We start from the raw sequence: 16181 nt of genomic DNA, 5'->3' as shown, positions 1-16181 counted from the left end.
CACAATTTTCTGAAGTTGGTATTATATGCACTTTTATAGATGAGAAAATTGGGACTTACAAGGAACTCAACTAATTTGGCCAGGGCTAGTAGGTGGCTGAGCAAGGACTCAACAATGGTCTGTCAGACTCCAAAACTTCTGATGATAAACACTATGCTATGATTTCCCTCTGTTATAACTACAATAACTTATCTGGTCAGGATTCTAGACTAGGAAAGATTAAAAGTAAAAGCTAAAAGTAGGTGATAAAGCAAGCTGATGCAGTAGCTGTAAGAAATAATTTGTCTTCTAGATAAGAAGTAGTTGCTTCCATAGGTTCAATGAGTCATTGTACAGATTGGCCTCAACATTTCATGGGACAAAATTTATAGGAATTCTCTAATAGGATAGGACAATGTGGGATTGATACTGGAATGATATAAGCAGATATACTGGAGATTTGCTGAAATGAACAGTATTATGATACAGCTATAAGAACTCATTGGCATGACTTTGAATTATGCTGTAATTTTCCTCAAAACTTTATCTGAATTTCTTTTCTAAAAAGTGTTATCTTTTAAAAAATTAATAAACAGTAAATAATTGAGAATTTGGAAAGTTTAAGACACACTAGGGTATCTCAAAACGAAGACTAGGAATGACTTAGCCGGTTGATGGCATTACTGCTGATTTTGAGGACCACTGAATCTTCCTTGGACAATATGAATGTCTTAAAAAAAAATAATGACCGTGTTTTATAAAAATAATGTATGTTTATTATTTTAAAAATTCAAGGCATATAAAGAATACAAAGAAGAAAGTAACAAATCATTCCAAATCCTGGAAACAAAATGTTAACATCTCATGAGCATCATGCCAAGCATCCTTCTAAATGTATATAAAGACAGAGGAACTAGGAGAGAGAGAGAGAGAGAAATCAACTTATGTAAGAATAAGAAAATATCATACATATGTGCTATATTTAAATAAAAATCTGAAAGATTAACTTTAGTTTAACCCAACATAAAAAGAAAATAAACTAAAGGAATTGCTCTTCTCTATAAGAGATACCATATACTAAAGTATAAACATACACATATATAAACATATAGGTAAAATTTTAAATGAAAGATTAAAAGTTTTAAAGATTAAAAACATATTTCAGTTTCAGACAATTTCAGTTAATCCCTTGCTATGAGAGATGATGAGTTGAGTAGCACTCTTAGCATTTTCTCCTTATTCCCCACTCCCTATTCTTTTATTTTTCACCTAAGTCAGGGCTTATAATATTTACATTTTTGTTCAGGACCTTTAATAAACCCACTAGGTTTAGCCTTAGTTCTACAATGAAACAGTCTCTATATTTAAACAATCTTATCTTTCTGTATGTGTGTTAATGTATGTCCTGTGTGCATATGCATACAAATATAAAGAATATGACATAATGCAAACAGTACATATTATTTCATAACCTACATTTTTACTTTGTATACTGTGAACATATTTCCATACAGTTTATTCCTCTACAATTGTTATTTTTAAGGGTAAAAGATCATATTTCTTCATTGGATTTACCATAATTTACCAAATCCTATATTTCTTGACAATCTTTTCCTGTTTTGTTTTTTCTATTACAAAGAAAGCTGAGAGAAATATACTTGAAGATAATTTTTACTCTCATCAATAATTATTTATATAGAATAAATGACGAAAGAAAGAATAAATCAAATGTTAACAAACTTTTAGTTTTTAACATATGCTGTTATATCTACCTTCAACAAGGTAGTTCCATAATTTAGACAAACTAAAGCAAGTTCCTATTTCAAACCAGTGACCAGTTTGTATGATTTAAGCCAATGACAGTTTTGTCAATCATTGTAAACTCTATTTCTCTGAGTACTATTAACACATTTCATATATTTCTTCACCAACCGTAATTCTGTTGTTCTGAACTACTTGCTTCTATCTTTTGTCCATTCTCCCATTTCTGTATTTTTCTCTTCACATTTAAGAGAACTTTAATTACTAATTATATTAAGATAAGGGTTGTCATATATGTTATAAATATTTCTCCCTTTTATAGTTTATTCTGTATAGTTTCAGCTAATGATTTAAAATTTTAAAAAGATCAATGTCAAATACGGGGTTTGGTGCTATAACTATCTTTCATATGGAAAATACCAGTTAATGGTACTCTGAACTCTTCTTTTAAAATTATGAAAATAAGACGTTTTGCCTTGGGCCTGGGGAAATTCTTCTTAATGCTTTGGATGTGTGTGTATGTGTGTGCGTGCAAAACTAAAGCCTTCATCTGTTATTTACTAAAATTTATAAATTCAGCCTACCAAAAATATAGATATACATGTTTAAGTCCATCAAAATCTCATTTAATGTTAGCCATGTAACCTTTTCAAAAAAAAAAATAAAGTAAGAGTCTGTTTTATGAAACAGTCTTAGAGAGAGCTGCAATGTCCCACTAAATTCAAATAGTGGAAAGACTGTAGCAGGGGATAAGCATATAATCCAATCAATAAAGTATGAATTAGACTATGTTTATTCAGTGCCTAAAGTTCATGTCTTCCTAAGTCTTTCTTTTATTTTACACTGAATAAAAGACAAATAACCCACTGGATCTAATAACAAAGGTTCTCATGGGAAGTGTATTATTTTGAAACCTTATTTCTAAGTCCCTTCTTCAAACTACTAGTAGGATTATCACTGTCACTGGAAAACAAAACCTGGTTAATGTAAGTACTTTAAAAATGACTAGCAAAAGGGTTTCTAAGGAGAGAGTATGAGACAAGTTAAATCTTGTATATTCGAAGGCACAGAAGCACCTTCTTCTCAGCTAAGTGACCTAGTAATACCTTGAGAACAATTTGTAAAAATAAGGAGAGTCAAGGGCTTCCCTGCTGGCGCAGTGGTTGCGAGTCCGCCTGCCGATGCAGGGGACATGGGTTCGTGCCCCGGTCTGGGAGGCTTGTGAGCCATGGCCGCTGAGCCTGTGCGTCCGGAGCCTGTGCTCCGCAACAGGAGAGGCCACAACAGTGAGAGGCCCGCGTACCGCAAAAAAAAAAAAAAAAAAAAGGAGAGTCAAGCTTCAAAAAAAAAAGAAAGATTCTGAACCTCTAGAAGAAGACAGTGTAACTTAAAATGAACAAAGCACATAATTTCTTAATCACTCAATAAAAGAGCAATTTTCAAAGTTTAAAACTGTCATAAGCGTTTAAGAAAAATTTTTAGTTCAAGCTAAGAGAAACAGCCAAACATACAAAAGGAAATCTACTTACTAACAGTGTATACTAAAATTAAGTATTTTCTAAAGATTAGCACAAGGAGTTTCAAAAGTCTAGTCTTTTGAAAATAGTCTTTCAAAAAGTCTATTTTCACAGATTCTGGAGTCAAGATCATTCCCATACTGATGATTAAGATGGCTAGAAAGATAAAAGTAGGATATGATCTCTGTACATAAATTTAGCATGTAACACTGATTTTCTTTGAGTGAAACTAAAACATTCTTAAGAACAGTTCATTACCAATACTTCATTCAGGGGCTAAAACAATTATGATAAATAATGAACATTCAAGTTTATATTAGTTTCAAGAAACGATTAGTTCAGGGCTAAAATACAACCTAGTAATTTATCCGATAGTGGTAATAAGGTTTTAATCTATTACAAATAACTGGGATTTACTGATGTCAAGTATCATTCCTGACATAGCAAAAGTTTTGAGGAAGAAAGTACTATGAACTGGGCTTAGGAAGCCTCAATATTTTTCTTCTTTTTTTTGAAAGGGACATATTTCTGATTCATTTCTGAATCTAAAATGCCTAACTTTTTTTCTTTGGTGGGTTCAATAATTTGTTCACAAAAACTCAACAGCTTTTTCTCAAATCTACCGTATCAATGCTCCATATTACTAAGTAAATTTTCATCACTGAAATGCTCCTCAAGAAATTAAGTTCTTAAAGTGGTAAGAAATTTGTAATAAACACTGAGACTGAGAAAAAAAGCTAATTGCTTTTATCTATGATAGAAATCAAATTTGGGTGAGGAATATATGAATTTCTGCCCCAATGATAAACCTGAAATTCTGAAATACAAATATTTCTCTCTAAAATGCAGTGAACAAGGAATGAGAAAGAAAATCACAGTAAAAGAAGGATTATGATTTTACCAGAAAACAACAAAATTTCCTACCTGTGTCTGAATCTCGTTCTTCATTTCTTGATGGGCTGATGGTAAAAGGAAGTTTACGTTTCATGGACGATTTCTCTTTCATCTCCTTGCCCACATCACTCCGATCAATTTTTGGAGTTTTGCTATAGGATGCAATCTTGTCTTTACTCTATTAAAAAATTAAATATGAATAAACTTATAACAATATTAGCTGAGCAATACAGTATTAAAAAAATACTTTATATAAAGTAGAAAGAGTATTACTACAAACCATCGTTGTCCTCAATGTCCTTAAGGCCCACTTTCAACAATCATAATGTGTTTTCTAACTTATTTCATATTCCCTTTTACTTAGTAATATAATTTTAAAATAACAATAAAACGAAATATCTTGAATATAATGGAACTCTATGTCTAAGATAGACATCATCACCAATAAACAAATATATAAATCAGAAAAAGCAGTCTAGATTGAATTAAGCAGATTGTATTTTATTAATTCCATGTGTCCACTCATTTAGATAAAGTATCCTACCCTCATGCCTACAGCAATTACCAAGTTCACTCTTATGATCCAACATCTGAATTGGTACATACAGCACATCTAACTGGGCTATGAAAACTCCTTTGGAAAAACATGCTAGATACTAAGAACTAAGCCACATCACCTAGCAGGTGAGCATAAAACTATGATAATAAATGATAGATATCATAACCATAGAGATTTTCAGAAGAAAATGAGTAGACTCAGACTGCAGAAGACACGAGCTTTCGACCCAAGCCAGAAAATAAAGGAAGGAAGAGTGGGAAGAAGGGGCATAAAAAAAAATACTGAATTTTTTTAAAAAGTAGCATTTATCAACGAAAAGATGATTCAAAAAGAGCAAAATAGGGCTTCCCTGGTGGCGCAGTGGTTGAGAGTCCACCTGCCGATGCAGTGGACATGGATTTGTGCCCCGGTCTGGGAGGATCCCACATGCCGCGGAGCGGCTGGGCCTGTGAGCCATGGCCGCTGAGCCTACGCGTTTGGAGCCTGTGCTCCGCAACGGGCGAGGCCACAACAGTGAGAGGCCCGTGTACCACACACACAAAAAAGAGCAATATAATAAAGCTTTTAGTGAGTCTAATCATGAAAATACGAAGAGGGGAAAAAAAAAAACAGGAAAAAAAAAAAGACTGGGATTGAGACCTAAAATACAATTCCAGAGGGGATATTAAAAAGTTACAAAAGAGGGCTTCCCTGGTGGCGCAGTGGTTGAGAGTCCGCCTGCTGATGCAGGGGACACGAGTTCGTGCCCCGGTCCGGGAAGATCCCACATGCCGCAGAGCGGCTGGGCCCGTGAGCCATGGCTGCTGAGCCTGCGCGTCTGGAGCCTGTGCTCCACAACGGGAGAGGCCACAACAGTGAGAGGCCCACGTACCGCAAAAAAAAAAAAAAAAGTTACAAAAGAATACTGTATTCATTTTTATACAATTGTAATTTTAAGGACTGGAAAAATGGATTATTTTCTTGGAAAACATGTATTACCAAACACTGGCTCATGAAAGAAACAGAAAACCTGAATAGACCAATGATCATAGAAAACAATAAATCTATAGCCAAAGATTTTACGTCTAAAAAGGGTACCTATTCCAGAAGATTTTATGAGAGGTTTTAAATTAAAAATTCAGGGAAAATATATTTCCCATTTCATATAAACAATACTACAACACAGAAATAAGATTAGAAGATACCCAATCCATTTTACAAGTGTGAAATAAAACTAATACCTAAGAAGGGTTCAAGATAGAAATTATACCTAAATTGCTTATGAAATAAATGAAACAATAAACTATCCTAAATAAACTGTCCAATCAAAGTTAGTGCCTTAGAAAGATAATATATCATAATCAAGCAGGATTCACCCAAAGAATATAAGCATAGTTCATTATTAGAAAACCTCAAGACAATTCATTATATCAAAAGGAAAAATCTTATTATGATGTTAACAGGTGACAATAACATCTAAATAGACCCTACGTTCATTCTTGATAAACCTATTAGCAAATTAGGAAGAGAATGTGACTTCCTTATATCTTAACTGGTAAAGATTAGTGAAGAATAAAAGTATTTATTTCCCAGGTGTAAAGGAAAATCCTCTTACGCTGTTTTCTTACTTCTGCTAATGAAATGGAGCTTCACAGGCATGGCTTTTGCTTATAAGGTTGTTTTAAAACGTCGATTTTATTATTATTCTGGTATAGTGAGGCCAACAGATCAAGAGATCGCTGCCACTGAAAAGAGAGTTTGTTACTCACAGCTCCCAAGAAGAGGAGGCATGCCGCACCATGAGGTGCCACCGGGGGAAGCACCTAGGAGGTTCAGGAAGCAGAGAGAGGGGAAGGAAATGTGAGTCAAAGCTTTTATTGCGGTTTCCACAGGAAGAAAAAGGCAAGGCAGAGCAAGCAGGTTTAGGGTTGGCTAGTTTGCATAATTTCAGCAGACTCTAGGGTATAGGTGTTGTTTCTCTAGCTGTCTGGTACCTGGTTCTGGGGTGACTGTTATTAGGATAGGGGGATAGTGGCCCAGAGTGTGAGAGCTGGATATAGTTGGTGGTTGGGGATGGACTCTGGATTGGTTGGTTTGCATATGAAAGGTGTGGTCACACATAAATTGTTTACTATCTCTGGGAACTGAGTAGCCCTGGGAAGGGCAGTCTCCCCAGGGTCACTGAGGTCCCAGATGTCAAAGAATCAGAAACAAAAAGGCATGATTAGTAAAATGGTTAGCCAACAAAGTTCTAGAGATTTTCCTTAGAAATACAAATCTTTGTTATTAAAAAAAGAATTAAGAAAAACATTAGAATGTCCCTTCTCCCTTGCACTTGTGTGAGTAAAGATACTGTTCTGTGCCATAAAACAAGAGAAACCAATTTAATATGTTAAATGAAAAATGTTCACAACAATTTATCAATCATACTCTCCTGAGCAATATGGTGATTAGTGTGAATATTCATTCCTGCTACCAACTTATTCTGTTCTCTGTAAAATAAAATTGTCCTTAAAAGTGTTACTTGAACAAAGTGTTTTTGTGAGAATCTTAACAATAAAAATTATTTTCAGATATGGGGAAAGTAACTTTCAAAAGAAATAGCTATGGAAAAGGGGGAGAAAAAAAAAAGAAAAAACTACTTCTGATTGTCTTAAAATTTCTATAACATCAAATGGTATAAATACTCTTGTCAATTCAGGAGAGAATCACTGGCACATTCTTCTTTCATATCCATGACCTAATAAAACTAAGAGTCAGACTTCTTTTATTTTAAAATAATTTAAGTCTTTTTCATTTATATTAATGATTTTCTTTCAATAACCTACAACAGCTATCATACATAGCAGTGAAAGTATTAATGGCAAGACAAGAATGATCCTCTATCACTGCTGATATTAAACAATGTGCTGGTAGCCTTTACCAACTCAAGACAGAAAAAAATAAGAGGTAAAAATTTACCTAGAAAAAAAGAAAAAAGAAAAAAAACAAAAACCGCTTGAAGTATATAAACCAAAATGTTAATGGCTATCTGTGGGTAATGGCATTACAGGTGTGCTGGGAGACAATTTTCTATAGCTCTCTTGCATTTCTGCATATCTTGCAAGCAGAAGCACTAAATCCCTTTATTCTATCTTTCCAAGGATATCTGTATAGAGAATAGCCTTGGAAGACAGAGAAAGTTTCTCCCTCTGGAGCAAAGGGTAGTTCAGACCTGTTCACTGTTCAGTGTAATAAATAATTTCTCCCTTTAGGGCAAAGGTCAGGTAGATTTATTGCCCATTAAAAAGATTTGGGATTCCTCTCCTATAATACAATCCACTGTATATGTAGTTGTCACCTGGCCTTCTTTGCATCCCTTTGTGAGAAACAGGGCTCAGAGAACAGGCACAAATGGTGATATATGGCTACAGCGATTGCTATGAGAAAAAATGCTTGCCTCTCTATCTGACCCAGCAGTCTCATGTCTTCTGCCATAATCCATGAAACTAATTAGCTTGCAAGTAGGGTAAAACCTCAGATGCTTCATCTCAGACAAGGCAATTTCTATTTTCATTATTCTTATATACATTTTCTAATTCCTCTGTAATGAACATTATTACATTACTTGAATAATAAAAGAAAAGTTCTCAGTTATCATGGGGATAGGAGATAATGAAGGTCTGAACTATACTGATGATGAAAAGGATAGGGCAGAGCTATTTAGAAAGGCAGACGATTAACATCCACTCTCTCACACTTTACGAATTTAACCCGGGTTTTAGCTTATCAGAAAAGGATTGATGAAAGATTTTGTTTTGCAAATTATAGCTAATTTATAGCTAAAAATGTCAGTGGAAAAAATTTTAAACTAAAACCAATGGGGAAAAAAATCCCACAGATTAGCAGTGAAAGGATAAAATATTTGAAGAATTTTGAGGAGACATTTTTGATGAACCCCTGACTATTGTAATATTTAACATGGTAATAAAAGCACTTCATATAAAAAGCATATTGCTATAGAATGGGATTATTTAAAATTATTGTCTATTTAAATGCATTTAAAAATTAAACTTTGGTTCAGGTTATTTTTAAATTTAGAATCTTATAACAGCAATGTCTGTGTCATATTAAGCTGTAAATACGGTCTGTATTTACATAAGAGAACAGCTATATAATATTCATTTCTAAAAATTTTATGGAAGGAAAAACTCAGCAGAAGCTAGAGGCTGGTTTCAAGGCCAATCACTCACCAAGAAAAGACAATCCTAAGAATACGCTTTACAAATAAATAAGTGAATAAGATGGTCATGCCGCCTTCTCTCCTTCCCTCTCTTCTAACTTTATTTTGTCCTAAGAAGCAGTAGTAACATGGTCTATAAGCAAGAAATTTGGAATGGAAGTTATGGCCCTTCCTCTCTTAAGGTGCAAATAAACAGTTCAAATATCTATTTAAAACTAAAGAAAATTACTTCTAACAACAGCTTTGGATGTCAAGCTGCTCAGAAATCCCAAAGCATGGCAGTAAGCACCTCGCATACTGCCTCAGAAGGGCTTTTGACCATTACCCAAACACACATGTGGTCTTGAAAAAAAACACTGAATGATTCAACTGAGATTGAGAACAGTTAAATATAGCCCTTTAGGTAAGCCAACTGTTAATAATTAAGGAATTTAATAGTTTGTGTTTATTCTTCCTATTTATCTTATAAATCTAATGATTAATAAGTATTCTTAACTTACCTAAGCAATATTTTTAATAGAAATACATTAGTAAAAAGTGTTTGATTTTTGCTTGCCTCTATAGTTTTAAGAAATCACGCTGTTATGAAGGCAATGGTCAGGACTACTGCATATTTAGTGGCAATCTTCAAAAAATAATACGAAGTACCTAGAAGAATAAAAGCTTCAACAACTTTAGCCTTATAAATTCAAATCCAAAAACCAAGTAGCTCACATGTAATTTCACAAATGCAACCTTCACTATATTTAAGCATTTAGAAATAAAAGTTATAATTCTTTCCTCAAATCTCACATTGTACTCTGTCCCCACAACTCTACTGAGGTCACCTTTACCCAGGTCACTGTAAGGTATCTCTACTGACAATGGCCTGGTCTTTCCTATTAACTGTTGCGGCATTTGTCATACAGACCCCCTCGCCACTCTTTGCTGTGTAACTTCTGCTTCTCTCTCTGTCCTCCTTGCTCCCCCTCTCCTGACTCCTAAAATATCTGAATTCCTCAGGGTATGCTCTCCTCCATTCTTGCCCCACTCTCTTTAGGTGACATCTCGATACCTATAGATCACTTTTCCACAAATCCTCATACATTTATTTCCAGTCTAGCTGTTCTTACCTCTAGACGCATATCTAACTAATACTATCTAACTGATACTTCTATTGGATGCTCCGATGATGAACTAAATTCAACAAGTACAAACCAAACATTCTTCTTCAAACAACCTGTCCCTTTTCCTGAGTGCCCTCTCAGGGAATAGTCCAATCAACTTCAGAGTGGACCCAGACAACTTTTTCTATACATACACAAGTTTCAGTAATTCAATATCTTTTAGATCTGCCACTTCTATTCCCACAGCCACTGCCCACACTGCCTTCTGCTTGGATTTTTAAATAATACTCTAACTGGTTTCTGCCATGGCCCTTCCCTTCTGGCTCACTGGCTACAGGATAAATTTCAAGATCTTTAGCAAGGAACACAAGGCCATAATGAACTGGCCCCTGTCTAATGCTTATCTCCTACCCTCCACCCTTCAAAGGCTACATCCTAACTCTGTATGCATTACTTTAACAGATTCTTGTCTTTTTTACATCTCCTGCTTAAGTCTACTCTTTACTCTCATTTTCCTGCTAGTCACATGCTTGAGAATCCAGATTAGGTATCTTTTCCACTGTGAGACCACCCCTGAACACCCTAGAACTGACTGCTTCTCTCCTTTGCCCCATCATTGTACACTCAAATACTTTCATTAGTGTGAACAAAGTATGGTCCCTGAGACCATTTCAGGGGAAATGCGAAGTCAGAAATATGCTCACAATAACACTAAGATGTTAGTGTATCTTTCTCTCTCATTCTCTAAAGAATGTGTATTTGAGCCTTGAGATTATGTGACAAGAGATATCTGAACATCCGGATTGCAGAAGCAGATGAGCATCTGGCTATCTTCCTGTTAAGCCACACATTAAAGATATTTGCAAAACCAATGACACTCTTCTCACCGATACTGTCTTGGAATATACAGTTGTGTTTCATAAAAATATATTATTAACATGTAACAGTTATACTGTTTTTTTAAACCAATTAATAAATTTAAATTTTTTCTCAGTTTTAATTTCTGATTGTGTAAATGTCAACAGACATACCCACATACAGAAAAGCCCTTTAGCCTCCTCAGTTATGCTAAAAAGTATCAAGGGGTCCTGAGAGCAAAACACTTCAGACACAGAGATAGAGCAATTACTTAAGAGTCTTCATAAAGATTTAGACCAAGCCTTAACCACTGTTTTTTTTTTTTTTTTTTTCACCGCACAGCGCAGCATGCGGGATCTTAGTTCCCCAACCAGGGATTATACACATGCCCCCTGAAGTGGAAGCTCAGAGTCTTAACCACTGGACCACCAGGGAAGTCCCACCAATCACTGTTTTATTTCAAGGGTCATAGGAGAGGCACACAACACAATAAGCATCCCATGTAAGGTCTGTTGAATAAAATGAATAAATTAGTGAACTCACGCTCCTTAAGATTTGGCACATTAAAATATATTTTGGGAAACTTTTGTCTATAGTAGAATGAAGATACTGGCAACTTATCTCTCCAAGGAATAACTATAAACCTGGACAAACTGTCGAAAACCACCATTTCAAGGCTCTAGAAATCGAACAAAAACAACAAATTGAGAAGCATTTTCAATAAGAAAAACTGCTGAACTACGGATAAGAAGAGTGATTGTCTTCGGCATTCTTGCCTGGGGTTGTTCTCATTTCCTGGCTAATGTTTAGTTTGCATGAAGTAGTTCCAGGGTGGGGCTGGCAATGAAAACCAGCATCTTTGCTGCCAAAGAGTCAACTTGAATTGACACAGAAGGCCAAAACCCCACCACCCAGTCACTCCGTTGATAAAAATAGCAAGCAGGGTAGGAAAGGAATGGAGTGGAAAAAACCCCCATAGTTCTATTAGCCTACGGCTGTGGTCCCACTGTGGGGGAGCAGCAGCCAGTAGACAAGCCAGAAATTTAACAGGGAGATTGCAGAAATCAGAGAGCCATGGGGGCACTAGATAAGACAGCCACTCATCCCTGGCACTCATCCCTGGCAGACAGGGTAAGTATGTGGGGAAGACCTGAGAAGGGCTAAGCTCTGCACAGACCCCTCACTCACTCAGGGAGACTGTGTGCACACACTGGGGAGGTCTACAAGGGTCCAAGCTCTCTACACCATCCTTAGTCAACAAGGAGCCTGCACACATGAGGGAACTCCTGGGTGAGCCCGACAGAAAGTAACTGCTAGGGCTTACCTGAAAAATGCCTTAACATTGAGCACACTCCCCAACACACATGTATATCTATCAGTGGAAGGTGGAAGCCCTACTGGCTCACGTTTGAGCACAACGCCTGACCAACCAATGGTTGCTAACTAATCCACGTACGTATGGGGCAACGCCTAGAAAAGCAAGACTAAACAAACAAACAAACCCCCCAAAAACCTAGACACCAGTGGTTGTGACAAAGTAACAAACACTGCAAAACCTGACATTTTACTAAAAGCAAACAAAAAACTAGCAACAGTTACAACTGTTAGGTGGGAAATAATGAGAATCCAGAGCTGCTATAATATATGACCTAAACTGTCCAGTTTTCAATAAAAATTATGGCAGCTGGGAAAGCAAGGAAAAAAGTATTCAAGAGAAACTTCTCTGAGTGGGCCAAGATAGGTTTGGCAAAGTCTATAAAGAGGAAGGAAGGGAGGGGAGAGAGGGAGGAAGAAAACAGTGTTTAAAGAATTAAAGTATGACAACAATGACTTAAACAGAGAATATGAATAAAGAACAATTAAAAAAAATACTGGATTTGAAAAGTAAAGTGACTGAAAATGTATTAGGTATGTTCAACAGCAGATGTGAGATGGCAAAAACAAACAAAAAAATCAGTAAATTCAACACCCCAAATTTCATGAAAACCATTAATCTACAGATCCAAGCAACTCAAAAAACCCCAGGTAGAATAATTGCAAAGGGATCCTAAACACATTACAAACAAAAGAGAAAACAGCAACGAAAAAAAAAATTAATCACAATTAACGGCTGACTTCTCATCAGAAACACTTAAAGCAAGAAAGAAGTGGGATGACAATCTACTAAAAGGAAAAGTCAAATAAGAATTCTATACCCAACAAAATAAAGGCAAACAGTCATGAACGACCACATACTGTAGAATTTCATTTATATGAAATATCCAGAATAGGAAAATCTATAGAGACAAAAAGTAGATTTATTTGCTATCTAGGGCTGTGGGGTTTGGGGACAGAATGGGGAGTAACTGCTAACGGGTACATAGTGCTTCTTTTTCATGTGAAAATGTCCTAAAATTGACAGAGGTAGTGATTGCACAACTCTGTAAATATACTAAAAACTACTGAATTTTACATTTTAAATGAGTAAATTGTATGGTATGTGAATTATATCTCAAAAAACCTGTTTTTTAAAAATGGCAAAATCAAGATATTCTTAGATCAATGAACACAGAGAAATCACAGCTGAAGACCCGTCTTACAGTAAATACTAAGGAAAATTCTTATAGACTGTAAGGAAATGACACTAGACAGTAACCTGAATTCACAGGAAGAAATTAAGAGTGCCAAAATTGGTAAATTTCTAGGTAAAAACAAAGAATTGTATAAATATATATTTCTCTTTAATTCTCTTATTTCTTTAAAAATAAGACTGTATAAAACGATAATTGTAACATTCTGTTGTTGAGTTAATAACAAATGTAGATATAATCTATACTACACAGAGAACACAAAGGAAGGGAAGGTAACGGAGCTATACTGGAGCAAAGTTGCTGTATTATACTGGATTTAAGTCAATATTAACCTGTAGTAATTAGCATGCACATTATAATCCCTAGATCAACATTTTAAGAATATAATTTAAGAAACATAGTTTTAAAAAATCATAGAAATTTAAATAGTACACTGAAAAATAGTTTTTAAAAAAAGGCAGCAAAGACGGGAGAGAAAAAAAGACCTGAAACATAAGAACAAAGTGCAAAATGGCAGATATAAATCTAACCTTATCAATAATTACATGAAATGTGAGTGGATTAAACACTGCAATCAAAAGCAAAGACTGCCAGTGCAATCAGGCAAGAAAAGGAAATAAAAGTATTCATACTGGAAAAGAAGTTAAATTATGTCTATAAGCAGATGACATAATCCCATATGTAGAAAATCCTAAGGAATCCACAAACTTTTAGAATAAATGAGTTCTGTAAGGTCACAGGATATAAGATCAGTATACAAAAATATCTGCATTTCTATATACCAGCAGTGAAAAATCCTAAATGAAATTATCTATAATAGCATCAGAAAGAATAAAATATTAATAATTTAACAATAAAAGTACAAGATTTGTACACTGAAAACTACAAAGCATTGGTCAGGGAAATTGAAAATCTAAATAAATGGAGAGATATTCTGTGGTGATGGACTGGAAGACATGTTAAGATAACATACTATTCAAAGTGATCTACGGATTCAATAAAATCCCTATAAAAATTTCAGCAGGCTTTTTTTTTGTGGAAACTGACAAGCTAATCCCAACATTTATATGGAAATGCAAACGACCCTTAATAGCCAAAAGAATTTTTGAAAAGAACAAAGTTAAAAACTTACGTGTTGATTTTGAAAGCAGATTTGGGGTTGCTGGGACTTTGGGGTGGGAACAGGGACACACTGCAAATGGGCATAAGGATCTTTTAACAATGATGGAAATGGTCTATCTAAACTGTATTGTGATGATGGTTGCACAACTCTATAAACTTACTAAAAATCCCTGAATTCTACACTAAGTGGGTGAATTTTATGGTATACAAATTGCATCTCAATAAAGCTGTTCAAAAAAGATCCTACATGAATGTTCAGACTCTTTATTCATATTAGCCAAAAGCAGGAAACATTTCAGATGTCCTTCAACAAGAAAATGGCTTATAGGAAGAAAAGAACTTAAAAGAAAAAAAAGAAAAATCCAAAGAAAGAAAAATTCGAAGATAATGTGTAAAACTAACTAGATAAAGCAGAGACTAGGGATAGTGAAACCACTTAGGAGACAACTACAGAAGTCTAAATAAAGGTTTTGAGGGTCTAAATTAAATAGTAATGAAGAAGGATAGATGTAAAAGGGCAGAATCATGGGTCATTGGCAATGACTAATAATAAACAACAAAAATGGCTAACATTTATTGAGCACTTACTATATACCAAGCATTGTATTAAGTATAATACTTAAGTCATTTCACTGTCACAATTCTATAAAGTACTGTTGTCCTCTATTACAGAGAGATATACTGAGTTTGGAAAAGTTATGTAAATTTATCCAAAGTTATAGACATGGAAAAGTGAACGGCTACTGTGTATGTGTGTTTCAGTACCAGGGGTCAGGGGGAAGAAATGACAAATGATTGTGAGGTCTTGGATCCCCAGCCTCATGATCATTTCTCAAGTAACTGTGTGATCTTGGTAATTTTGTTATTTTAGGGAATGAAAAACAATCTCACTCCCAGGATCTGGCATCGATACGGCTTTTTATTTTATGAGCAGTTACTAAAAATATGAAATCATGGGAATTCCCTGGTGGTCTAGTGGTTAGGACTCTGAATGTTCACTGCCGAGGGCCAGGTTCAATCCCTGGTCAGGGAACTAAGATCCCACAGCCACTGGGTGTTGATAAAATAAAATAAAATAAAATAAAGTAAAACAAAATAAATAAAAGTTACAATTAGAAAAGTTTTTAATAAATAAATAAAAATACTAAATCAGGAGTCTTTTTCACAATTTCCAAAGAGTCAACAAATCTTTAGCATAATCATATACCTTTCTTCCATATGGTTTTTCTACCATATTGCTGTCACTGTCAGAATTTTCACTCTGCACTGGTTTTGTGAACCCAGATTTGGGCATCTTACAGCTGTTCAACTAGCTTCTTCTTTTATCAGTCTTCTCATCCTGGATCTGCAAAGAATGGATATATAAGGATTATTTGTATACGTATGCAATAAAATCTACTTAAAGTTTATGCACCACAATTAGTGCAATTTGGTTTCTTCCATGTCTCTATAAGATAATTTATTTTCTCAGAGAGGCTATCCTAGCCTAAAGTAAGTTTTCATTTAACAATTTGAGCTTCTAATTAAAGTTCTCTTGCTCAAGTCCATTCAGTTTGTCACTGAAAAGAGAACTGCTTTTATATTTCTTCCCATCTTCTCTAGACTAGTACCTAA

The 16181-nt window shown here is 34.9% G+C and overlaps 1 protein-coding gene across 3 annotated transcripts in view; it reads right to left on the bottom strand.

The window, feature by feature from the left end:
• Nucleotides 1-16181, bottom strand: part of ANKRD12 (ankyrin repeat domain 12) — a 114560-nt gene that overhangs the window by 67421 nt on the left and 30958 nt on the right. For all 3 annotated transcript variants that reach the window (XM_030836625.2, XM_030836627.2, XM_030836626.2), the window contains exons 2-3: nucleotides 15775-15912; nucleotides 4182-4329 (exon numbers count right to left, since the gene is read on the bottom strand). In XM_030836625.2, coding sequence (XP_030692485.1) covers nucleotides 4182-4329; nucleotides 15775-15861 — 235 coding nt within the window. In that variant the 5' untranslated portion in view covers nucleotides 15862-15912. The remainder of the gene's footprint in view (nucleotides 1-4181; nucleotides 4330-15774; nucleotides 15913-16181) is intronic.

The sequence above is a fragment of the Globicephala melas genome, chromosome 13 (genome assembly GCF_963455315.2).
Source record: "Globicephala melas chromosome 13, mGloMel1.2, whole genome shotgun sequence".
NCBI lineage: Eukaryota > Metazoa > Chordata > Mammalia > Artiodactyla > Delphinidae > Globicephala > Globicephala melas.
The sequence above is the reverse complement of the archived record's forward strand: the minus strand, read 5'-3'. Positions and strand labels throughout refer to the sequence as shown.